The sequence below is a fragment of the Galeopterus variegatus genome, unplaced genomic scaffold, assembly GCF_000696425.1.
Source record: "Galeopterus variegatus unplaced genomic scaffold, G_variegatus-3.0.2 Scaffold2396, whole genome shotgun sequence".
NCBI classification, from domain to species: Eukaryota; Metazoa; Chordata; class Mammalia; order Dermoptera; family Cynocephalidae; genus Galeopterus; species Galeopterus variegatus.
The window spans coordinates 128,593-154,898 of NW_007728507.1; the positions used below are offsets into that span (position 1 = coordinate 128,593).

General features: G+C 49.9%; 1 protein-coding gene across 1 annotated transcript in view; it reads right to left on the reverse strand.

Moving 5' to 3' along the window:
* DCHS1 (dachsous cadherin-related 1) overlaps positions 1 to 10,321 on the reverse strand; it is a 20,449-nt gene extending 10,128 nt beyond the window's left edge. The window contains exons 1-9 of the mRNA XM_008581580.1: positions 8,525 to 10,321; positions 3,447 to 3,635; positions 3,116 to 3,347; positions 2,740 to 2,976; positions 1,373 to 2,398; positions 945 to 1,138; positions 691 to 787; positions 434 to 591; positions 92 to 228 (exon numbers count right to left, since the gene is read on the reverse strand). Coding sequence (XP_008579802.1) covers positions 92 to 228; positions 434 to 591; positions 691 to 787; positions 945 to 1,138; positions 1,373 to 2,398; positions 2,740 to 2,976; positions 3,116 to 3,347; positions 3,447 to 3,635; positions 8,525 to 10,321 — 4,067 coding nt within the window. The remainder of the gene's footprint in view (positions 1 to 91; positions 229 to 433; positions 592 to 690; positions 788 to 944; positions 1,139 to 1,372; positions 2,399 to 2,739; positions 2,977 to 3,115; positions 3,348 to 3,446; positions 3,636 to 8,524) is intronic.
* Between the last annotated feature and the right edge of the window lie 15,985 nt (positions 10,322 to 26,306).

Consider the following 26,306-nt stretch of genomic DNA (forward strand, 5'->3'; position numbering starts at 1 on the left):
CCCTGAGGCCGCGTCCAGTGCAAAGGTGCCCTCGGGATCGGCGCCGCCCACCAGTGTGTAGGTGAGAGCGCCCACCCCCGCCGGATCTGGCGGCGCCACCGAGCCCAGCAGGGAGCCAGGCCGAAGCCCCTCGGCTGCTGTCACCGTCAGCACGACAGGCACTGGCGCCGTCGGGTCCGGTTCTGAAAAATCCGGCGGCAACTCGGCTAAACGAGCTGAGGGAAGCACCTATTGTGGACGAGATGGGAGGAAGGAATCAGGAGGACCCATGTAAAAGGGGGTCTGGGCTGGCTCCCTGAATAGTAGGGAAGGTTGATCAGCGTAGTCTGACTAGAGGGCCCAAGGACCTCATGAAGCTGGAGCTACTGGAGGGGGGGGGGCCTACGGCGGCAGACAAGGAGAAGTGGGTAGACTGTAGGAAGGGCAGACGTACCTGCACCAGCAGCTGGAGACTGGCACTTCGAGGGGGGCTGCCTTGGTCATGAGCACTCAGTGTCAACACATAGTGGGGCCGCTCTGCTCGGATCAGAGGTGCTGCAGTGAGCAGCTCCCCAGAGTGAGGGTGTAGAGAGAAGAGCTCTGAGCCAGGACCTGGGGTCAGGCAGAGAAAGGATGAGGGCTTGGGGCCCAAGGTAGGCAGGCCACGAGGGCATGCCATCACTCACCAACTCCCTTTTTCCACCCCCATACCAGTTAGCGTGTACAAGATGGTCCCGTTCTCCCCTTCATCTGGATCCTTGGCCTGAAGAGTCGTCACCAGTGTTCCTGGAGGCACACGGTCTGGTACCTGTGGGGATACAACTCACTTGTGTGCAGGCAGAGCCCTTTCTTTTTTGCTCTCACAACTGTTCTAGGAGGCAGTCTCTTACCTATACCTACAGCTCTATGGGGAGACCCCCACTCCCTCACACTCCTTCAGGCCTTGGTCCTGCCACTTCACATACCTGTATAGGGAGGCCCCCACCAGCAGCCCCTGAAGCCTGCAGGAAGGTGGGGCTGTTGTCATTGAGGTCGAGCACTACAATATGCACGGTGCCTGTTGTGCTGCGAGGTGGGCTTCCTCCGTCCTGCACCTGCACCAGGAGCTGGTAGCTGCTCTGCTGCTCACGGTCCAGGGTTTGGAGAGTGGTCACTTCTCCTGAGAGTGTAGGACGGACATCACGTATGGGATACTTAGAGATGCAGAGCCTGAGGCCTATGGCTTAGAAGCTGGGGTATGGGGAATATGGGAGGGAATGCCAGGGCCAAACTCCAGGAAGAGTCCTGGTCCTCAAAACCAGGATCTGGGCTGGAGGTTGGGTATCCTATTTCAGTATTCACCAATCTGGGGATGAGGTTGTGGGGGTCTCAGAATTTGGGTTCCAGTGCTCACCAGTCTGGGGGTGGATGCGGAAGGCCTTGCTGTCTTCTGACAGCTGTCGCAGGCTGTAGGTCAGACGTCCATTGGGCCCGGAGTCTCGGTCAGTGGCAAAGACCCGGCCCACACTGCTCCCTGGGGGCTGGTTCTCAGCCACAGCCAGGAAAGTGGGCTCCTCAGACAAGCGGGGACTGTAGTCATTTTGGTTGAGGATGCTGACCCTCACGGTGGCTGTGCCTGTCTGCTGTCCCAACTCAGGTTTGGACCCAGACACTGCCATTACCTTCAGTGTATATAACTCCTGGGACTCACGGTCCAGCGCTGCCCGTACCCATAGCCACCCACTCTGTGGTTCCAGGCCAAAGGGGCTACTTGCTCCATCTGCTGCAAGGTGATAGGTGATAGGGCTCCCATCTGGTGCCTGGGCCTGCACTTGCAGGACCTGAGTTCCAGGGGTGGTGCCTGAGGGCAGGTCCACACGGTAGGTAAGGCTGTCAAACCGAGGAGCCAGCCCACGGGTCCCCAAGTCCTGAACCACCACCCGCAGTCGAAAGTGGCTGGTGCGTGGTGGGGAGCCCCCATCCCGGGCCTCCAGCTCCAGCTCATAGGCTGGCCCTCCTGGAGGCCCCAGAGGTCCCATAAGCCGTACATGGCCTGTGGTGGGGTCCACCGTGAAGGCCCCACCACCCCCGGCAAGCAGAGTAAAGGTGACACGACTGTTAACACCTGAGTCGGGATCCAAAGCTCGCAGTGTATAGATAGGAGTCCCAGGGCCAGTGTTTGGTGGCAGCAATACCGTGTCTTCAGGTGCAGGGAAGGCCGGGGAGTTGTCATTCACATCATCCAGCAGCACACGCACCCGAGCTACAGCAAAAGCTGGGGGCATGCCACTTCCTGCTCGCACCTCCAGCTCAAGTGCTGGTCCCAGCAGCTCCCGGTCCAGAGGGTGAAGTGTTTGTAACAGCCCTGAGACTGCATCTAGAGAGAAGAGTCCCTTGGGATCCCCGCCTGCTAGGGTGAGGATCACCGGCCCCAAGCGACCTAGGGAAGAGGAGAGAGGCATCAGGAAAGAGGTAAGGGAGCACCTGCTGAGTAGGGGCCCAGACTCTGATCCCAAGAAGGGTTGAACAGTGCCCACACCCATGCCTTTTGAAGTATTAGGAGAGGCAGGTATTGGCAGAGAAGTTGGTTGGCACTGGGGTGATATCCATTTGCCTAGGGACGAAGCACTGTGCCTAAGGAGGTGTTGGGTATTGGTAACAAAGTGTTTTGTTTTGGGGCTATCTGTGGTGTGAAACTCTAGGGTACTTTAAGATAGTGCTGAAGGATTATATTGGGCTATCTCGGTGTGGCACCAAGTGGGCATAATACGAAAATGATACCTGGTGGGTTGTGTGCCTGGACAATGCCCACACTGGTTCCTGGTGCCACATCCTCTGGCACAGAAAAAACATACTGTAGTTGCTCAAATATGGGTGGTGTGGGGGTTCCAGGAATAATGCTGATGTTGACTCGGGCACTGGGTTCTGCCTGCAGACCACCTCCATCCTGAGCCCCGATCTCCAGCTGCACCACAGAGTTGGCCCATCTTGCTAAGGGCCAGGCTACTGTCAACAGCCCTGGGAGGAGGGATAGAAGCAGAGATATATAAGGTAACAGAATAGGGCTGGAAGGGTTTTGGGAGGGGGAGGCAATACATCATTCAGGCACGTGGGGAGGGGGCCTGGGAGCAGACCCTGGGAATGGCAGGATCCTCACCTGAGTGCTCATCCAAGGCAAAAAGTGGGGGGCTATTGCCAGCCAGGATGTGGTAGGAGAGTCGCCCATGGGGCCCTTGGTCAGGATCATGGGCACGCACCCTCAGCACAGCTGTGCCTGGTGTACTCTGGGCACTCAGACTGGCAGCATATTCCCGTGGATAAAACTGAGGTGGGTTGTCATTCTCATCTGACACAAACACCTTCACATACACCATGGACTTGAGGCCTCCCTGGCAGGACATACAGTCATAAAAGTCAGGTGAGCCTTCTCTGACCCTGCTGAGTGCCCCACCCCAACAGCCCAACCTGCCCATGCTCTGCTCACTCACCCCATCCACAGCAGTCACTGTGAAGTCGAAGCTCGGGGGCCCATGGTCTCGGTCCAGGGTCCGGGTCGTGCACACATCACCACTGTGGGCATCAATGCGGAATGGGGGAGACCCAGAGGCCCCAAGTCCAGCACCCAAGGAATAGGAGAGGAGGCCAAATGGGCCACTATCCGCATCTGTGGCCGTCACCTGGGGAGAGGCTGGGGTGAGTGGTGCCCCTCTTGTTGGCCAGAAATGTCAGAGGTAAGTGGTGATTAGAAGGAGCAGCTAGTGTCCAGACTCTCTGGATGGTGGACACACAGAGGGGATTAGTAGTTAGTAGTACATGGGCCAAAACCCAACCCCAGCCTAGACCTTACCACTTGGTTAGGTTCCTGAGAGCCTCTAGTCACAACATTTTTGTCAACTAGCCAATATATAACCATGTTAGATGTATGTTTCTGTTTAAAGACATCTTATTTAATATATATTGTTGATTAATCAACATTGAACTCATGGCCAGTAGCAATATAAATCATGCCTGAATAAAGCTTATCTATTTTCTCCATAAGGCACATCACAGCCTTCTTGCATTTAGGAACACTAGACAGCACTTCGGCACTATGCTTGGGGGCCATTTTAAACAGCAAAATCACCAACAAAATCCACAAAAATGCAGAAAACATGGCATTAAATAAACCTCAAAAAAGGACACTTGTTTATAGTATGAGAGCTGAAACAAGAAGACAGAGCACTCCCCTTTTCAATCTCAGCTGGGAAGGGGCTCACTGGGAGACTCAAATTTCTCATCACTTTGCACATGTCCAGGAATGACTGCAAGAGTGCTACATGTATTGATTTTGGGGTTACAAATAAATTTTAGAGAGTAAGTGAATTCACAAATAATGAGGACCAACTGTACTGACAAAGGAAAGTGCTAAGGGCTGTGACTTCAAATTGCAGGTAGATCACAGGAAGTTAGTATCCTCATCAAGTCTCATAATCATCCCATGCAGAGAACTGACTGACCCATATAATTATTGAGACTGTGTTTACAAGTCTGATCTTTATTGAGTTTGATCATTACAGAGTGGGTTCTGATTAATACCGGGATCTGATCACTGTAGGGTCTGCTCTACAGATTTATGGGTGTGGTTCATGCACCTTTAGCCTAGGACCAGGTACACAGTAGGTGCTCTGTGCATATTTGTTCATTGAATAAATGGACATTCTGATCACTCTGCTTTGTAACAAAAACTTCTTTCATACTAAGTTTTATACATTGGGTACACATTAGGCCCTCAATAGTGGGTTAGCTAGTGCTGGCTGCTGCAGCTTGTGACAAAGTGCTCTTTGTGGATATAAGGACCTCAAGGTCATGATATTCTGTAAGTGGAAGCTGGAGAGTTCCCCTTTCCCAGCCAGAAAATGTGCTCAGAGAGAAAGCTGGCCAAAGATTTCTGATTGTTGCCCAGGCCCAGGCCCTTGACAGAAGTGATCTGTGCCATTGTTTACCCTCCTGAGAGACACTAAGACCCTGCCATGGCTGAATGCTGGAAACAGCTCCTCCTCCAACTCTTTACTATGGCTGTGGGCCTGGATATCCCAGAAGACAGACTTCCCCCTGCATCAATCCCAGTGCACAGCAGCACAGCTGCAGCACCATCTCCAGAAGCTGTTAAAGACCTTTGCCCTCTGACTTGCTGCAGGAAGAAAGCAATAAACAGTGGTCAGGGGAAGCTGTCAGGATGTGACCCCAAAAGGCGCAGGGGCCATTGACTGGAAATGACCAAGGCAGAAGTGAATTTCCTGGCCTATACAGCCTCCGCTCAGAGGTTTCACTGCAAATGCAGTCTCCATTTTCAACAGGTTCTCAGCTCAGCTTCTCAGTCCAACCTTGGTCTCTCCCATGCCAACCCAAAACTGTAACAACCCTCACCCCTCTCCTCTGGCCCCCATCCGCCCCCCCACACTCTCATCAGATGCACAATTTCAAGGAGGAAAGTAAGACCCTTATCTGTGAACTCTAAAATTCCCACCAAACTCCAAACTTACTGCATCTGTCTAGCCTGACCTCCTTCCCAGGTGGACCTCCTGCTTAGACTTCCTGACACGACATTCTCCTACTTCTCCTCCCACTGCTTTGCCACTGCCAAGTCTTTCTCCATCTCCCCTTACTCTGCCTGTTCTTACACATTGTCATTCCCTGAAATCTCTTCTTGGCCTCTTCTCACTGTAAACACCCTCTCAGGGCCTTCTCTCTCACTTCTGTGGCTTTGGCCATCATCTCTACTTTCATCCAGGACCAGCCCTCTGAGCTCCAAACTTGTATATCAGGTGCATGCTCAACGTCTCCACTTGGATGACCTGTGGAGGTCACCTTAAAGGCCACTTGTGGAGGCAGCTTAAAGCCAACCTGTCCAAAACTAAACTCATGATCATTCCAAACCTGCTCTAATGACTCTCTCATCCACACAAGTTCTTGAGCCAGAAATCTGTTCTTCCCTTTTCCTTACCTGGTATATCAGTCAACCAAGGACTAAGTAAGTCCTCATTATCTTTCTTATTTATCTATTCCTCACCATCACCATTATCACTGTCCTGACTTGGGTCTGAGTCATCTCTTCCCTGAACTCTTCTAATTCCCTTCTTCTAGGTGTCTGGCCCTCCAATCTGTACTCTATACCAGGGTTTCTCCACCTTGGCACTACTGACATTTTGGACCAGATAATTCTTTATTGTGGGTGCTGTCATGTGCATTATAGGATGGCTAGCAGCATTCCTGGTCTCTACCCACTAGATGACAGTAGCATCCCACCAGTTGTGACTATCAAAAATGTCTCTAGACATTGCTAATTGCTAGACATCCTTTCTACGGGGGTGGGGGGTGTAAAATTGCCCCCAGTTGTGAACCACTGTTCTACATTGACTAACATTTGAGAAAACAAATCTATACTTTTGTACTAAAAAAATCTTCAATGTTCCCTACAGAGAAAAGCTCAAACTCCTCAGGTTGGCTTGGCTCCTCTCTGTCTGGCCTCCCTGCACAATCTCATCTCCCACTCTCCCATCTCCCATCTTAAACTCTGGAGATACTGAGCCACTTGTAGGCCCTTGAACAAGTCTGGCTTCTCCTACTCCTCTGTGCATGTCACCTCTGCTTGGAATTCTTCCTCCATCTGGTGCCCTCATAAACTCCTTCTCATTCTTTAAGTCTCAATTCAAGGGTCCCTTCCTTTGGGAAAACATACTGCCTATCTGTACCTCATATATATCTCCACCATGGAAGTTTTCTTACTGCAATAAAACTGTTTATTTGCCAATGAATCTCCCCTCTAGACTATAAATTCTGTGAGATACAGAGGAGGTGTGTGTGACTCATTCATCATTATATTCCATATCCCGAAAACAGTGACTGGCACGTGTATATTGAATAAATCAAACACTAAGACTTCTTGTAACAGTTATGAACCCCCAATGGTCATTTTTACCCTGGCTTCCCTATAGTTACTAATAGTAAAAACTCCAGGAAACCACCTGGAGAGTTGCCCTCTTGCTTCAGGCACTAGTGAGGAAGGAAGAAGTTTGGAAGCCATAGTCCATTGATCCCGGCCAAGAGGGAGAGTAAACACATGGGAGAGTGGGTGGTGGGAGCTGTAGAGCAGCAGGCAGGCAAATATCCAGGCTCTGGCCAGAAGACAAGGCGTCAGCCAGGCCCAGCACTGGTCTGAAAGTTTAGGCCAACAGGCAGCCCCTGAGGAGATGCTGAGGAGTCTGGTGGACTTTGGAAACATAAGGACTTCAAGCACCAATCTCCTAAGAGGACTCCCTACTTCCAGGCTTCTCTACTGCAGCCTTACTCCATGGTGTAGCCAAAGCAATCTTTCCAAAAGATATATAAAACTTGCTTAGAGTCTCTCATTGGCTCCCTATAATTTTTAAGATAAAGTAAAAACTTGTGACTTGGGCCCTGTCTACTACCTTGCTTTCTTATCGGTGCAGTGGAGGCCAACCTGAACATTGCAGTCTCCTGAATACATCATGGTGTTGTTCAGCAGCCCTTTCTATAAGCCTGGAGTCTCTGTCCACACACCCCATTTTATCCATTTGGCAAAGTCTCATTTGCTCTCCAAGGCCCTTCCTCCAGGCTTCCATAGCACTTCACATGCTACCTGCTGGAGCACAGGGACCTATCTGGAGACAGGACTGTCTCCTTTCTTTGTTCTGTGTACCCAGCACAGTGCCAGGCTTACAGTGGGTAAGTTAATTGTTGAATGTATTAATGAAGGAATGATCTATCACTAACCTGCTGACCAAATCCAGCCTTTACTCTTAAAACCAGTCAGCTAACTAACTTTAAAAAAAAAATCTGATCATGCTCTTCCCAGCTCAAAAGAAGTTCAGTGACCTCCTTGGCTTTCCAAGTAAAGTCCTAACCCTTCACAGCTTGGTGTCCACGGACTTCTTCAATCTGGTCTTAGTCTGCCTCTCCAGTTTCATGTTCCCTCCATCTCTTCCAGGCCTGACTTTCAGCCAGTCTGTGCCTCTCTAAGCCTTGCCTCTTTCTCTGAGAGGCTCTCCTACTCTAGACATCAGGATCTCACTGGATAATTCTTGTTTTCTATCATCCTTGTGCTTGAGCCTAAGTGTCCCATCAAGGCTGAGTTCCGAGGGCAGGGATGAGATTTCTTCCAGAACACCCCAGCAGTGGACTAGGTGTGGAAGGCTCTATAAATGCTGGCATTTCCTTTTTGGAACTGAAGCCTGGGTGTGCAGGATCTCCATCTCTGCCCTGCAGAACAACTCTTTACACAATCTCTTTCAATTCCTGACACCACCAGAACTTTTCTTCTAGATCCAATCTTAATTCCCCCGATTGCCAAGATTGCCTGCTTCAGCTCTTGCATCCTGCTTTTTCATCTTCTCTTAACCCTCGTCCTCTGCACAGACTTTAGAGTTCACAGGATAGGACCAAACCCTCCAGCATAAGTCACCATCAATAGATGCACCTGCAAAACTTAGGTCCTGTTCTGAGGTCCCCTGTAGCCTCAGACCCGCCCCTGCCCACAGCATATCATGTTGTGTGCAGGCCTACCTACCTGCAGGAAGCAGGTTCCAGGCTGGGTACCCTCAGGCAGCGAGGCATTGTAGAAAGTTCTTTGGAACTGGGGCTCATTATCATTCACATCCTGCAGGGCCACGCTAACTGTGGCAGAGGAGGCTAGAGGGGGCAGGCCTCCATCTGTGGCCACCACAATCAGCTGTGGCTGAGGTTCCAACTCATAGTCCAGCAAGGCAGCCGTGGTGATGATGCCTGAGGTGGGGTCAATGGAGAACCAGTGGGTGTGAGCACCGGGAGCCAGGGTATAGGTGACCTGACCATTGGTGCCTTGGTCAGGATCCCGGGCAGTCACCCGCACCACAAAGCTGCCAGGCAGCGCAACCTCAGGCAGGGGCTCGGGTCGGTAGAGCTGGCGGTCAAAGACAGGCACATTGTCATTGACATCAGTGATGTGCAGCACAAAGGCAGCCTCAGCTCGCAAAGGGGGTGAGCCTGAGTCTGTGGCTGTAACCCGCAAGTTATAGACATCCCTCTCCTCCCGATCCAGCCGCCGAGCCACGCATACCAGGTAAATGACGCTGTCTTGGGTGCTTAGGGCAAAGTGGCCTTCTCCACCCTCCAGGGACACGTTGACATGGGCAAAGTCCCCATCATCTGGGTCTGACACGGAGATACGGGCAACTAGCTGTCCAGGTGGAGCAGCCTCAGACACTCGGGGGGAGCCGTCTGCACTCAGGAAGATGACAGTCATGGAGGGTTGATTGTCATTTGCATCTCTCACGTGCACAGTCACAAAGGCCGAGCCCAGCTCAGGGTGTGCTCCACCATCCCGTGCTTGCACCACCAGTTCATGGACCCGCCGTTGCTCAAAGTCCAGTGGCCGCTCCAGGCGCAGCAGTCCTGAGTGTGCATCAATGGAAAAGGGTCCATCACCCTCACTCTGCCTCCGATTGATCTCATAAGTCACAGCTCCATTGGCACCAGCATCAGCATCAGATGCAAACACCTGCAAGACAGGACTGCCAGGGGCCAGGCTCTCAGAAACCTCAGTGTGGTAGCGGCTCTGATTGAAAGCAGGGGCATGGTCATTGATGTCCAGCAGTGTCACCTCCAGCAGGGCCTGGGCCCTCCGTGGGGGCGAACCGCCATCATAGGCCTCCAGCTGCAACATGTAGTGTGAGCGGTTCTCTCGGTCCAGCTCCCCAGTAACTACCAGCTCAGGCACTGGAGCCCCGTCAGGGCCAGGACGTGTCTCCAACTGGAAGGTCTCTCCAGCCCCATCACCAGAGAGCGCATAGCCCTGGGTTCCTAGGTGGCCAGCATCTGCATCATGAGCAGGCTGCAGCGGGTAACGGGTTCCAAGAGCTATATGCTCAGGTACCTGCAGTGCAGCCTGAGCCTGTGGGAAGGCTGGAGCGTGGTCATTGATGTCAGCCACTCGCACTGTAACTTCCACGGTAGCACCGTCAGGAGTGACTGCAGTGAAACGGTAGCGGTCCCGCCGCTCACGGTCCAAGACACGGGCTGTACGGACAACCCCACTGTGTTCATCAATGGCCAGGTCCGTGCCCACGCCGCTGCCCTCCTGGGCAGAGATAAAGTACATGGGAGGTGCTGCTGTGCCTGCTGGAAGCCCTGCACTGATGTCCCCAATTAATGTGCCTGCTGGCTGCTCCTCATCGATCAGCAGGTCCAGGCTCCCAGCCTGACCCCAGGCGCCTGGCACCCCAGCCCCCAGCAGCAGCAGCTGTAGCAGCAACAATGGTCGCAGGAGTAGGGGCCTGGGGCTCTTCATGCCAGGGCAGAAAGGCGCAATGCCCAGCTCCTTCCGCATGACAGGGGCAGTCCAGCTGTGGAGTGGGCTCCAGCTCCAGGCCAGGCTCTGGGCCCAGCTTGATCTCAAGCCTTGGATCAGGCCAACTTGGGCCCTGGTTCCAGCTCAGGCTCCCTGACCTGGGAGAATAGCAGAAGGGAAAAGGTAATGACAGGGGAGAGATCAACGGTCCAGAGAGACTGGGCTGCAGATCACATCAAAACTTAGAAGTGCTCAGTCCCCCAGCAGGACCCTCATGCTGCCTCACACCCATCTCAGGCCCCTGGAATCTCAGCTTCAGGACTCCTCAGGGCCTGCTCCAGTCCTTCCCCTGGCAGGCCCCATCCTCCCTGACCCCCAATCTCTCAGCAGTTTATTCTGCTCCCTACTTTTCAGGTCTGGATGCCCACAAACTCCCTTCCTTCTATGTCTAGACTTAAAAATATGACCAATCCTGGGCTGGCCCCGTGGCTCACTCGGGAGAGTGCGGTGCTGACAACACCAAGGCCATGGGTTCGGATCCTATATAGGGATGGCCGGTTTGCTCACTGGGTGAGCGTGGTGCTGACAACACCAAGTCAAGGGTTAAGATCCCCTTACCGGTCATCTTTTTTTGAAAAAAAAAAAAAATATGACCAATCCTTTCTCATTTTCTTTTTATCCCTTCCAGCCTCAGTAACCATGAATTTGGTAACCTTGCCTGAACCGTCAAGCTTTTCCACTCTGCTAGAGCCTTCTATCAGTATTTAAATAAGCTCGAGTCTCTCTTATTTTGTGTGTGTGTATACACACACACACACACACACACACACACATATTCCCTTAGCCTTACTTCCCTCTCCATTCATCAAGAAACTGAGCACCTACTGTGGGAGGTGCCAGGGATACAAGAGTAACTAAAGGAAACAGTCCCTGGCTTCATGCAGCTTACAGTCCAGGTGTTGAACAAATCATTACAAAAGTGATAAGGGCTGTGAAGGAGAAGTACAGGTAGCAAGGAGAACATATAAGAGGGACTTAACACAGGGAGCCAGGGAGAGCTTTTCTGAGGAAGTGGTGTTCAAGTGAGATCTAAATAAAGAGTAGATGTTAGCCAGGCAATGATGGGCAGAGAAGGGGGAAAAACAGAACAGTATTTTAGAAGAGTAAACAGAATGTGGCAAGGCTTAGAGCCCACAGTCAAGGAAGGGCTGAGACTGTCTTCAGTGGGGCAGGGGGCAACATGTGATGTGTAGTCCTAGGGGCAGAGGTATGAAATGAGGCAGGGACTCATAAGCCATACTGAATATTTCGAAATTGTCCTAAGGGCAAATGGAAGCCACTAAGGCATCCCAAGGGGGAGTGCCATGATATGACTTACTTTTTGTGAAGATCACTGTTGATGCCCTTTGTGAAACAAAGAACATGCAGATAGGATGATTGGGAGGCACTTGTGGGAGTCCAGGCAATGACATTGCTTTGATGGTGACTTGGATGAGTGTTAGCAATGAAAATAGTGAGAAGTGGATAGGTCTGCAGGGGGTTATGCAGTAGAATAGGCAGGGCTTGATGGCTGCTTGAAGGCAGAGGATGAGGGGGTAGAAAAAAAAGTCAAGGATGGTGGGCAGATTTCTGGCCTGAACTACCAGCTGGACAAAGGTGTCCTTAACTGACCAGTGAGAGAGAGAGATCCAGAGAGGGGTGGTGCCTCTGAGTCTAAGAAGAGCCAAGGTTTCGGGCCAGCCCGTTGGCGCACTGGAGAAGTGCGCCGCTTGGGAGTGTGGCGGCGCTCCCGCTGAGGGTTCGGATCCCATGTGGAGACCGGTTCCCGCTCGCTGGCTGAGGGTGGTGCGGGCACAACACCGAGGGTTGCGATCCCATTACCGGTCAGTAAAAAAGACAAAAAGGAAAAAAAAAAAAAAAAAGAAGAGCCAAGGTTTCGGGCCGGCCCGTTGGCGCACTGGAGAAGTGCGCGGCTTGGGAGTGTGGCGGCGCTCCCGCTGAGGGTTCGGATCCCATGTGGAGACCGGTTCCCGCTCGCTGGCTGAGGGTGGTGCGGGCACAACACCGAGGGTTGCGATCCCATTACCGGTCAGTAAAAAAGACAAAAAGGAAAAAAAAAAAAAAAAAGAAGAGCCAAGGTTTCGGGCCGGCCCGTTGGCGCACTGGAGAAGTGCGCGGCTTGGGAGTGTGGCGGCGCTCCCGCTGAGGGTTCGGATCCCATGTGGAGACCGGTTCCCGCTCGCTGGCTGAGGGTGGTGCGGGCACAACACCGAGGGTTGCGATCCCATTACCGGTCAGTAAAAAAGACAAAAAGGAAAAAAAAAAAAAAAAAGAAGAGCCAAGGTTTCGGGCCGGCCCGTTGGCGCACTGGAGAAGTGCGCGGCTTGGGAGTGTGGCGGCGCTCCCGCTGAGGGTTCGGATCCCATGTGGAGACCGGTTCCCGCTCGCTGGCTGAGGGTGGTGCGGGCACAACACCGAGGGTTGCGATCCCATTACCGGTCAGTAAAAAAGACAAAAAGGAAAAAAAAAAAAAAAAAGAAAAAAAAAAAAAAAAAGAAAAAAAAAAAAAAAAAGAAAAAAAAAAAAAAAAAAAAGAAGAGCCAAGGTTTCAAATGCTGCTAAATTTCAATAAGGAGAAGGATTAAAGCCCCACAGAGGCCTTTAGTGACTAAATGAGAGCAGAATCAGCAGAGAGGTGGGAGCAGAGGCTGAAGAAGGGAGATACTTGCAGCAGAGAATAGGAACATTGAGAAGCTACCACCGTCTCGAAAATGTTGTTTCATTTCCCCCATTTTCTTGCTTCTCACTCTATGCAGTGAGGCTTCCTCTCATGACATTGCTGTCACTAAGCTTACAGTCATTTCCGTGTTCTACATGCAATGGACACTCTTTTAATCTTCCTCTTCTGGGTCATTCTGGAACACTGAACCACTGACCACTGGCTCCTTGAAGCCTACTGCTCAGGGCTTCACATGGTGACACCACCTCTTGCTTCTCTGTTGTTTTAGTCTGTTTTGTGTTGCTATAACAGAATTCCCTGAGACTGGGTAATTTATAAAGAACAGAGGTTTATTTGGCTTACGATTCTGGGACAGCTGCATCTGGCATGGGCCTCAGGCTGCTTCTGTTCATGGCAGAAAGTGGCAGGCAGCCGGCAGGTACAAGCAGATCACATGGCGAGAGGAAGCGAGAGAGGGGAGGGGGGGAAGTGCCAGGGTCCTATAAACAACCAGCTCTCATGGGAACTAATACAGCTAGAACTCACTCATTACTTCCCCCCACTTAGGGAGAGCACTAATCCATTCTTGAGGGATCCACCCCCATGATTCAAACAGTTTCCAACACTGCCACATTGGGGATCAGATTTCCACATGAGTTTTGGAGGTGACAACACATCCAAACTCCATCACCTGTCCACTCCTCAATCTCCTGTGCAAGTTCTCCTTCCTCCTCCCACCCCTTCACAATTGGCACTCTTTAGGGCTCAGTCCTGGGCTGCATTTCTTCCCACTCTCCACACTCTGCCTGGGTTATCTTATCTACTCCCATGCCTTTGATTCAAACATATCAATTATTTTTTGTGTGCCATCTATTTGCTGATCACTTTCTGACTTCCAGCTCTGGCTCTGGAGAGCTCTGGAGACACATGTCCAGCCATATACTGGATTTCATCACTTCAAATTGATTTCCTTCTCTGTTCCGTTTCCTGTGAACAGCACCACCATCCACCCAGGTATCTAAGCCAGAAATCCAGAAGCTCTCCTTGCTTCCTTCCTTTAGCCCAGATTGTCCTGATTTCTAATTAGTTATCAAAATAGGACCATTTCAACTAGACATGTCTCATATCTGTCCTTTTCTCTCTTGCTGCACTGCTGCTGTCCCAAAGTACGGTCATCTCTCCTTTCAATTCCTGCAACAGCTCCTTACTGGTACCCTTGCCTCCTGGCTTGAGTTCAGTGATCCACCTCCACCTGACCAAAGATACCTGCACAATTCTCACCAAACAACTCCTGATGAAAGGTTTCCACTGATTCCCCATTACAACAGCAGAAAACTGCTGCCCCACTACAGGAAAAAAAAAAAAAAGCAGATAAACATACACACAAACTTGTGCCTCCAGTATTAAGGGGTTAATGGACACTAGGTTTAGAACTTCTGACCTACAAGATAAAGTCCAACCTTCTTAATGTGTCTTCACTATCTGAGCCTGGACAACTTTTCCATTGTCCCCTATCTTTACTACTCCAACCATACTTACCATTCCAACAACACTAAGCCTATTACCATGCCCCTTCCCAACTACTTGCCTTGTCTGAGCTATTCTCTTGCCCTAAGATATCCTCTAAAAATTCTATGTGACCATCTCCTACTCAGATATCAAGATCCAGTTCAAATGCCCTGTATTCTATGGAATCTTCTCTGACATATGTAACCCGCCCCCCAAGTGCAGAGTCTGTTGTATACTCTCTACTGGGCTCCTGATGCATTAAGTACACACTGACAATCACTTGCACAGCCCTGATTTGTTCATGTGTCTGCCCCCTGCACTGGACTGGAGGCTCCTTGAGAGTGGTGACAGGTCTTAACTAGTCTGATTCTCCAGCATTTAGGAGAGGTATAGCATGTGCAGGCAGTCAGTACTGAATCAATGGTCAGAGCCTCATGCTTCCACACCACCACTCACGTACTAACACACTCAGAGAAACGTCCACAGTCATGCCAACTCAGATGACATACACAAGCACATGCGAGCCCATGACCCTAAGGCACCATGGTTAGTACTGTGGCTACAGAAATGTGTCCTCGGGTCTTTACAGATTTGCTCTGCTCTAGGACTTCCTGTCTTCCAAAGGGAGGTGGATTTCTCAGCCCCCACTTGCACTTCCAACCCCCTCCTCTCCTGTGTGAGGCAATACAAAGAACAGAGGCTTTGGAGTTTGGACTAGATCTGAGTCCCAGCCTGAGTGTTATTTTCCAAATCTGCAAAATGGCTATGGTGACACCTATCCTGTGGGGTTTTGTGGGAATTAGAGACAATGTAAGCTAGAAGCACAGCACTGGGCATCTTTCATTAATTCCCAACACTATCCCATGATGAGGCCCTCTGTGCCTTCATCCCAGCTTCAGAGGAGCCCATGGAGCTGCCATATGAAATAACAGGTCAGAGGAATTCAAAACAAGGAGGTTAGGGTGAACCCAGGCCTGACTCAAAGAGTGGGGAGGATGAGCATACAGGGATGGTCCTGGGGCTCAGATGAGGGATCTAGGCCCAGAGACTGGGTTAGGGGTTAAGGGTTTGCCTTATTCATTTAATCAGTCAGTAGAGAGAAAGCAGTAATAGTTTGGGGGAGAGAAGGTAACAGACAGTGAGGCCAATGTGCTTTCCACACTGTATTGTAATTATCTGTCTCCCTGTGCAGACCGATAGCTGTTAGAGAGTCAAGACTGTATCTTATTCACGTTTACGTGTAGAATGGAGTATGATGCACAGTATATTATGACTAAATTTTCTGAATGAAGGGATGCATGAATGGTATGAGATAAAAGCTAAGGCAAATGATCAGCCCTGAAGAGGAGGCATTCAGGCCCAGGCAGATGCCCTATATGAAAGCAGCCCCTTCTCCCAACCTGTGTAGACCCCCATGCCCTCCTCATTACTAAATCTGGGTCCCCATCCAGTGCAAATCCCCCCAGTACACTCTCACAGTGGACACACAAAGATGCACACTCACACAATCACAGATCCACACAGAGCCTGCCACTCTCTCTCACATGCCAGACACACAGATGCACAGACTCACGCAGATGCATTCTCACCCAGTCAGACACACATGCAGACAGCACGCTCAACACACACTCAGAGACTTAGTGTAACATATGCACAGCTGGCGCACATACATACAGGTAAGCCTCCTCGCATGTACACAGAGCATGTTCTCACACACACAGATGGGCATATTCATTCACATGGAACCACCCCCCCCCACACACATGCAGGCATACATACGTATACATACAGAAACACATACACACGGAAAGACACTCTCTCGTGGACCTCACATGGACAGGCACATTCAGATACCCCTCCACATACACACACACATACACGCAAACCCACTCACACACACACCCTCCCGTGCACACAGACAGGCCCCCTGTCACGTATACACAGCCTGACAAGGCAGGCACGTGCGCACACACACCCGCAGACCCACCCACATGCAGGCATGCTCTCACACATGCTGCCGGGGCACTCATGGTCAGCTCTGCGGCTGCAGCTGTGACCTCCAAGTCCCTGGGGCCTCTGTCTGGACTGTGCCTCATCACTTCCTGCTCTAGGGCTTCCAGTTCCAAACTCGAACTCCAGACTCTCTCCTGAGACTGTCTCATCTTCTCTCCAGCTCTCTTCTCAGCACCATCTCCCCCCATCTGTCCAGTGTTTCTCACTGACTCTTCCTAAGACACGCTCCTCCTCCCATTATGGTCTCTTTCCCTCTCCAGGTCTGTCCTATCCCTTCCCCCAGATCTGGCCTGCACAGGTCTGTCCTATCCCTTCCCCCAGATCTGGCCTGCCCATTCATCTTGTCTTGTTCCCCCACCTGTCTTGCTTCCTGCCCAGATCTGTCTTCTCTCTTCCGCAGCTTTGTCACAGCTCTTCTCCCACCTGGTTTTGCCTTGCTACATGCCCTCACTCTGTCCCTGGTCCTGTTACTTGGTCCTCTGACTCCATCCTGCTCTCCCCCTCTATCCCCACATCTGGGCCTCTGAAACCACAGCTGGTTCTCATTAGGAGGGGGAGGGGCAAGACTGTTCATTGGGACCTGAAATGTGATGTCAATTCACCCTCGCTGACTAACAGAGCCCCCCCCCCACTCCCAGCCTGAGTGTCTGCAGGACATGGAGCAAGGGGGAACATGGGAAAGGAAAGAGAGGTGGGTTGGGGGGAGGAACAGGGGGACCACAAGGGATGGGGGTGCTCCAGAAGGAAGTAGAGGAGTGGTCCAAGGTACAGAGGGGAAGCAGGCTGGGGGAGCTGGCACCGCCTAGCCTAGGCCTCCTCCTTCAACTTCCTGTCCCAGGGCCAGCAAGGGCAGAGACCAGAAAGACAACAGGGGTGAAGAGGGGGGCTACAAAAGGCAGACAGGCTAGAGGTGGAGGAAGAAGAGGGTGGCCTCAGGGAGCCAAGGGAGGTGAGAATAAAGGGCCAGGCATAAAGGAAAGAGGAAGAGCGTTCTGGCGGGGGGTAACAGGGAGCAGGACTGAAGGAGAGTGAATGTGTAAGGCAGAGGAAAGAGTGAGTGGAGCTAATTCAGAAAGGGGAGGAAGGGGAGGTCAGCTGGAGACAGGAATAGCCAGATCCAGAGAGGTGGGGTGTTGGGGGGGGTAGTCAGGAGAGGCAGGAGCCAGCGCTGGAGGAGCGGGAGGGGCAGAGAAGAGGAGGCACGAGGAGGGAGGAGGAGAAGGCTGACAAACTGGATTCCCTGGATATCCCTGGGGCAACCCCATGGGACGGTGGCCAGGGCAGTGTCTCAGGCCTGGCTCTGTCCCTCCAGAGGACTGCATCCCAGGAGGTACTCCAGGGAGAGACTGAAGATAGATGTGAGCAGAAGAGACAGAGAGAAAGTCTGTTTTCTGAGCTTTGATGGTTTGTTGGGCCCTGTGCCAGTCAAGTCACAGACAGTATCTCATTTAATCATCATAACAAGCCTGTGAGGAAGAGATCCCTGCTTACATTTTCAAATGAGGAAATTGAGGCTCAGAGTGAAACAATCTTCCTAAATGAACACAGCCTTAAGTTGATCCCCAGACTATGCAGTCCATGTTGCCTGGGGTTCAGGGAGAAGAGAAAGATGGAGAGAGGAAGAAATTATAGGGAAGCTGAAGGGAGAGAGTCCTAGCAGGACAACGGAGACCTGAAGAAGGAAGAGAACCCGTTGGGGGAGAGAGAGCAGGTATGAGGCATCTGTGACAGTCCAGGTTAGTAGCAGTGGGGCTGACAGGACAGATATGAAAGATGTGAGAAGGGGAAGCCACTGACTCTACAGGAAGGATGTGAGACTCTAGACTGCCTCCCAGGGTTCTGGTCTGGTTACTAAAGTAGTACCATTAAGATATTGCAAAGAAGAAGCCATTATTCGGGTACCCGTTGGGATCCCCATGTGGAGTTATCTCAGGCATAATTAGATTTGCAGGCCTGGAGCTTAGGAGAGAGGCCTGGGTCAGAGACATGGATTTGGACAAATCACGGGGTAACTGAAAGCTCAGGGCATGGAGACCTCCATCAGATAGGATGTGTTGAGTGAGAAGAGAGTCTAGGATAGAACCCGGGGGGACAGTCATATATAAGAGGTGGGCTGAGGAGATCTTTGTTCTTCCTGGAGGCAATATCACAGAAGTTAAGGGAGGAAACATTTCAAAAAGGAGGGAGGGACCGATAATGTCCAATGCTGCTGAGTTCAAGCAGGATGAGGTCTGAGAAGTTATGGAATTTAGCAGTAAGCAGGTCACTAGTCGTCCTGGAGGGAATCATGTCGGGAGAGTGATAAGAGTGCAAGCCTTCTGCAGGGGACAGTGAGAGAGAATAAACTGATTCACAACACAGATTCATTCATCAATACATGCTTACTGCACTCCTAGAGTAGGGAGACAATATATCACTGGGAGGCACGACAGGATAGTGGTTAGGACACAAACTTTAGGGCCCAACCACCTGGATTTGATTCCCAGCTTCACACTTATTAGCTGTATGACCTTGGGCAAGCCACTTAATTTCTCAGTGCTTCTACTTCCTCATTTGTAAAATAGGGACAATAATAATACCTATGACATTGTACTGAGCAGTTAGAACAGTGTCTGGCTCACAGTAAGCTTTTTTTTTTTTTTTTTTTTGAAGATAACCGGTAACAGGATCTTAACCCTTAGCTTAGTGTTGTCAGCACCACGCTCACCCAGTGAGCTAACTGGCCATCCCTATATGGGATCCGAACCCGCAGCCTTGGTGTTATCAGCACTGCACTCTCCCGAGTGAGCCATGGGCCCGACCTCACAGTAAGCTTTTTATAAGTATGCAAGCCTGAGCCATTATTACAGTGGTTAAGAAGACAGGCTCTTCTGTCAGGCAGGAGTGCAAGTCCTGATTCTGCCACTTACAGCATAACCCTGGGCAAGTTATACCCCTAAGCCTAAGTTTCCTCTTTGTAATATGGGGATTAAAGTGCCTACCTTAAATGGTCAATATGAGAGTTAAACGAAATAATGCTCACAAAAAACTTAGCACAGTGTCTGGCACACAGTGAAGGCTCAATAAATACTAGCTGCTGCTATTGTGTGCCACACACACAATAACCCTGTGGTAAGTGTTATTTCACAGAAGAGAACACTGAGGCTCAGATAGAGTAGCAGACAGGCTCCAAAACTAGTGCTTCCTGTTAGACCACATTTCTTCTCTGGTGGAGGGCTTGGAATGCCCAGACTAAGGGTCATACCCAGGCAACAGGATAGAGAAGGAGAATGGTCAAAGTTCTGCTTTAAGAGAATAAATCTGGCAGTGTGCACAGGGTGGGTTAGAGGAGGAGGAGATCAGTGATGAGGCAACTGCCAGTCAGGGCAGAGTCAGGTGATAAGTGGTCAGGTGGTGAGAGAGGAAAGGATGAAACCTGGAGGATGCTTGAAGGCCTCCATGAGACAAAGAAAAAAATGGCAAGGGGAGGGGAGGGCCCAGGGCATGCATGTGAAGGGATCCACTGATAGATTTATTCAAAAAATATCCATTAATATAATTCTCTCTAGGTCCATCCATGTTGTTGCAAATGGCAGTATTTCATTCTTTTTTATAGCAGAGTAGTATTCCATTGTGTAGGTATACCACATTTTCTGTATCCACTCATCTGATGATGGACATTTGGGAATTATATTAAGTGAAATGAGTCAAGCACAGAAAGAGAAATATCACGTTCTCACTTATTTGTGGGAGCTAAAAATAAATAAATAAATACACAAAAAAATGGGGGGAGAGAAGACACAACAATTGCAATTCCTTGAAGTTGATACAACAAGCGAACAGATTTGAGGTTGTTGGGAGGGAGGGGGAAGAGGAAGGTTTTGGTAATGGGCCACATCAATCAACCACATTGTATATTGGCAAAATATAATAAAATTAAAAAACAAAAAAGAAAACTTATGGGGTAGGCATTTGTATTATCTCCATTTTACTAACTAGGAAACTGGGACTTAATGAGACAAAGTAACTTTCTCAAGAAGACAAGTAAAAATGTGGGAATTTTGACTCAAATCTATATGCGTCAGGATTTGCTTATTATTTAAATAAACTCATGTAAATTGTTAAAAAAAAAATATATATATATATCTGTTGAAGACCTACCATGTGTCACATACCATACTAAGCACTAGAGACAGAGCAGTGACTTGGACAGATCAAGTCTCTGCCTTCATGGTGTTCACAGGGAGGCAGATGGGCACGGATGGGCAGGACAGGTGATGGAGCGGGGGAGGAGCGGTGGGTGATGGGCAGCAAGGGCCTGCTCCTAAAGTCTGACCCTAACAATCGGAATCCAGGCTGCAGAGGAAGCCAATGAGGCTGGAGCTAGCAGAAAAATCAGAGACATAGTAACCCAGAGACCTTGACAGAAAAGGATAAGTTTGGGGAAGCTGGAGGTTGAGGGGCAGGAGAGCACAGTAGAGGGGCTGAGACGTTAGAAGTAAAATTAACTAAGTTAATAGTTGAGCACTTAGTAATTTTCTTTCTGAATCCCCAAAACAACTCTCTTAAGGAGATACTGTCACCCCCATTTTCACCTGAGGTAAGGGGAGCTCAGAGAAGCTAAGTCATCAGGTCATAAATGGTGTAACTGGAAGGTCTGAGGTATAGCTACCCCTCCCCTCCTTCTTCCCTTCTTCCTTTCTCTCTCTCTCTCTCTTTTTTTTTTTTTTAAAGATGGCCGGTAAGGGGATCTTAACCCTTGACTTGGTGTTGTCAGCACCACGCTCTCCCAAGCGAGCTATCTGGCCGTCCCTATATAGGGATCCGAACCTGTGGCCTTGGCGTCATCAGCACCACACTCTCCCGAGTGGGCCACCGGGACAGCCCTCCTTCTTCCTTTCTCATCAGCCATATGGGAGGTGTGTCCTAGGCTCTGAGAGATAACAAACTCCTTCTGTCAAGCAGTTTAGAGAAACATAAACAAGGACATTCCAGTGCGCCAGATGAGCAGAGAGGGGCATCCTGACTCAGGCTTGGGGGGATTCCAGGTGGACCATCCAGAGGAGGTGCACTCTCACCAGGGGACAGAGGAAACTGAAAATGACCTGGTGTCAGAGGGTTACCCAGGGAATATGAACACTGGAGCTGAAAGAAGAGGAAGGCAGCAGGAAGCTGGGAACAAGGTGGGATTCAAAAGCATGAACCCCTGGGAGGGGCTTTGCTAGCAGGTACAAGGGCTTCATAGAAGAAAGAGGCCAGTCTTGCTTCTGTTTCCCCTAAGAGGCAGAAGAGAGAAGAGGAGGAGGCCACAAGAATCAGGGAATCTAGTATGGGGAGAAGCAGGGGCCAGGATGCCAGGAGTCAGAGGAAGGAACAGCCTAGGGCTCCTCCAGCAAACGGGTCTGGTAGAGTGGAGGGGATGGCGAGGCATTGCAATGCCTGTGGCCTCATGATAGATCATAGCTTCTGCATCTCCCATTCCTTCCAAGAACCCCAAAGACACCTGGCCCAATGGATTTGGGTCTGAAAACTTCTGGTGCACCTTAAATATTTGCTAACTAAATGAAAGAGATATAAAGTAGAGAGGAGTGAGAAAGAGGATCCTGGAGAAGAGAAGCCCAAGTGAAAGGGAGAGAGGAGGAGAGAGCATGGGGTGAGGAGAGATAAGTTGTGGGGGAGGAGAGTGGAAGTGTCTGCATCAGAGCAAGTGGGTGGTGTGAAAATTTCTTGATCATGTGGGCAGCTGAGAGTAGATGTCAGCTTTTTAAAGAGGGTGAGGGATGTGCTGTGAGGTGCTTCATGTATTCATCATTCATTCATTGCACTTGCATGGGACCCTGCACTTGCATGGGACCCTGGGTAACAAAGATGAATACTACACAACCTTGCCATCAAGGAAGTCCCAGCCTTGTGAACACAGAAGAGGCAGTGACAACAGTGAAACAAAGAGCCCAGATCTGCCTGATGGAGTCAGGAAAGGCAGTGTTTGAGACTAGATCTGAGGATGGGAAGGGATTAGCCAGAAGAAGGGGGTGAAAAGCCTTTTGGGCAGACAGAGCAGTGTGTGCAAAGGGCCAGAAGCATGGAAGAACACAGTGTCTTTGGGAACTACCAAGGAATTCAGTCTGGCTGGAACTCAAAATGTGACAGAGCTAGGGAAATGGGACAGGCAATGAGGCTGGGAATGTTGGGGGGAATCAGATCATGATCCCATAAGCCTCAATAAAAAGTAGACATTTTGTTCAAGGGAAATGGAAAGACACTGAAGTGCGCTGAGCAGGGACAGACAAGCCTGGATTTACACTTTAGGAAGGCCTCTCGCTGCAGTGAGAAGAATGTATTGGAAGAGGGAAGAGAAGTGTAGAGAGAAAAGTTAGAAGCCTCTTGCAAAAATTCACATGAAGAGATGGTGAGGTGAGGGCAACAGCAGAGGGGATGGAGAAAAGGGGATAATGGGACATCAGAGATTGCTGGAGGGGAGGTAGAATCAGCAGGTTCCAAGGACTTTTTGGATTATGGGACATGTGGAGAAGGGAGTGGTTACATTTAATTCCTGTTTCTAGCTTGCAAACTGAGTGGGGATGGTCATTTGGGGAAGGAAGGAATGACGAGCTCAGATTGTACATGTTAAGGGGCCTGTGAGCTATACAGTAAAGATCAGCTAGGCAGCAGGTATGCAGCTCTAGAGCTCAGAAGAGAGATATTTGGGAGTCATCAGCCCACAGTTAATTTAAGCCTGGAAATGAATAAGATGGATCACCCAGAGGTGTGTACACAGTGAGATAATAAGAAGGTCCAAGCCAGAGCCCTGAGGAGTGGTAATATTTAGGGACCATGCAAAGGATCCCTCAAAGCAGACTGAGAAAGAACAGCCAGGAGGAGCTCTGGGAGAGAGATGCACAAATCCCACTGTACTATAATCGTCCCCTTATTTGTCTGTGTCTCCCCACTAAAGATTCAACTCCTCGAGGGTAGAAATCATATCTTCCATCATTGTACAGTATTCCCATCACCTAGCAGTGTGGTTGGCATGTGAGTGCTCATTAAATGTTGATAGAATAAAATGATGGCTCAGAAGCCAAAAGACAAGAACAATTCAAAGAGAAAGTAAAGGTCAGCTCCTGCAAAGAGGTCAAGCAGTTGAGGGCTTTTGAGAAGATCCCCCAGATTTGGCAGGAGAGAGGTCACTTTCTCCTAGGGAGAGCAGTGACACTGGAGGGGCAGGTGTAAATGGGAAGTGAGGAAGTGGGAGCAGCTACATGCAGAAGTCTCACAAATTGTGACAGTGAAGCAAAATGAGAACGCCTCTTAGCTAATGTGGTATTTACAGGGTTAAGAAAGGATAGCAGAGACTGGAGAATCCTGATGTGCTCCCAGAAGAAATGGGAAAGAAAATGGGGAGACAGGGGAAAGACAAGGAATAATCAGTGGGTCCCCATGGAGCATGGAGGGGATGGGATCTACAACGCCCGTGGAGAATTGGCCTTAAACAGAAGAGACTCCTCTTCATTATTATAGGAAGAAAGGAAAGAGGATACAGAGAAAATCTGAGGGAGGAGGCAGAAAGCTGAGGAAATTCAAACAGGATGGCATCAATTTTCTCAGCGAAGAGTAGATCAGGTTTTCGACCCTTAATTGCTCCCTCTCCTTCAACCCCCACATCCATTTTGTCACTAAGCCCTGCTGACCTCACTGTCTAAAGAGCTCCTGAAACCATCCACTTTCTCCTCTCCTACCACTGCTCCAGTTCAGGCCAGTGTAATCCCCTCCTGGGTTCCTGCAACAGCCAACTGTCCTTCTCAGGCTCCTCCTCCAGTCTCCACATGGCTGTCAGAGTGGTATTTCTAAAACAGATCTGATCATCTCACTCCACAGTTTCAAATGATCTGATGGCTTTCCATTATTCTAAGGTTAATTTCTTCAAGTGGCCTCTAAGACCCTGCATGGTCTAAGCCTTCAACTACTTCCCTCACAGACTCTTTCCCTCTCCTCACCTCGAACTGTAAGTGCCAGCCTCACTGAACTGCTTTGTCCCTCTGACACACAATACTCACTTGCACATGGGCTTTCACATGCCGCTCCCTTGGCCTGGAATGTTCTCCACCCATTCCATCTCACCTCCACCTCTTCTTTGCTTGGTTGACTCCCTATTTATTCACCTAGTTTAAGCTTAAATGCCTCTTTCTCCAGAAAGCCTCTCCTGACCTCTCTACACCAGCTTAGGTTTCCCTGCTGTGTGCTGCTCTATTATGACACTAACCCCATAGCCTGTAAGCTCCCTGAGGGCAAGGACCATGTCATTTTGTTCATCCTTGTCATGCCAGCTTCTCCCACAATGCCAGTAGAACAGGTGCTTGGAATGTGTTTGTTGAATAAATCAGTTAACCTACTGAAAACAAGGGAACGAGGGATGTGGGGTAGAGTGTGAAGAAAATAAATAGAAAAAATTTCATTTCATGTATTTATTTCTTTCAGGAGGGCCCAGTTGAGGGTGGAATTTATAGAAGCATGAATTTATAGAAGCATCGCTTGGTGACCTACTGAAAACAAGGGAACGAGGGATGTGGGGTAGAGTGTGAAGAAAATAAATAGAAAAAATTTCATTTCATGTATTTATTTCTTTGAGGAGGGCCCAGTTGAGGGTGGAATTTATAGAAGCATGAATTTATAGAAGCATCGCTTGGTGTGGTTGATATATTACTCTAGCTAGAGTTGAGAATTTGCAGGATGGGTGGGCTCAAAGACAATGGAACAGAGTGGACATAGAGTGGCTGACTGGATGGTCCTTGGCATATGAGCTGGAAGGAGAGCACAAAGCCAAGAAGGAGCAGATGAGGAGAAAATAAAGAGGTCAAGGGCAAGAGGTCATTATAAGGTTAAAGAGTGTAGTGGGAGCGAGGGCATTTGAAAGCTGGAAGGATACAGGAGGCTGGGGGCAGAAAGTGGAATGCAGGAGTTTAGAATTTTAGAGATCGAATAGTTCTACAGAATGATCCTGGGAGGGAAGAAAGTAACAGGAGCTAAGGAGGCCAAGAAACTGTGAGGGTGAGGTGTTGGAGGGACACTTAGAAACATGGCAGGATATAGGGTGAGAGGAAGACTGAGCCAGGTCTCAGAGTTTTCGGGGAACAAGAAGGTGGGCCTGGGAGGTCTATGGATGAGGAGGAGTAATGGTATGAGCTTTATAAGTTATGGGGAGTTTATTTAGCAGTTGAGACAGCTCTCTCTGAGTGTGATGGGTGTGTCTCCCATGACAGTCTCCTAGGGGCTGTACAAGTGGTTTGTGGTAAGGGTGATTGTAACACAGCCTCCTGTAAGTGCCAAGTCTCTGGGACACCTGCTATCCATGATGAAGTATGTATAACCTATATGATGTGCTAGCTGTGACAGTGCTTCTGATGAATGTGTATTGCTGTAACAGTGTCTCTGGAGAGGTGCTGGCAGTAATGGTGTCTGCCATGGTGTGTGTTGGCCTCGACAATGACACTGTGGGAATGTGGGGGTTGCAACATTTCTGCTGTAGGTATGTATTGTCATGAGAACATTTTCCATAGGTGTGTGTTGGCTTGACAGAATCTACTGTGGATGTGTGCTGGTTCTGACAGAGTTTCCTGGGGGCGTGTGATGGTTGTGAGGGTAACTCCTGAGGATGTGCGCTGCCTGGGACTGTGTCCCCTGTGGGTTGTGTAGAGCTATGATTGTGTCCCTGTGGGTATTTGAGGAATTGACATAAGCGACAATATTTTTCTGGCCTATGACCTTGTGGCTGCCGGCCCAGTCCACGCCACACTGAATTCATTGTGC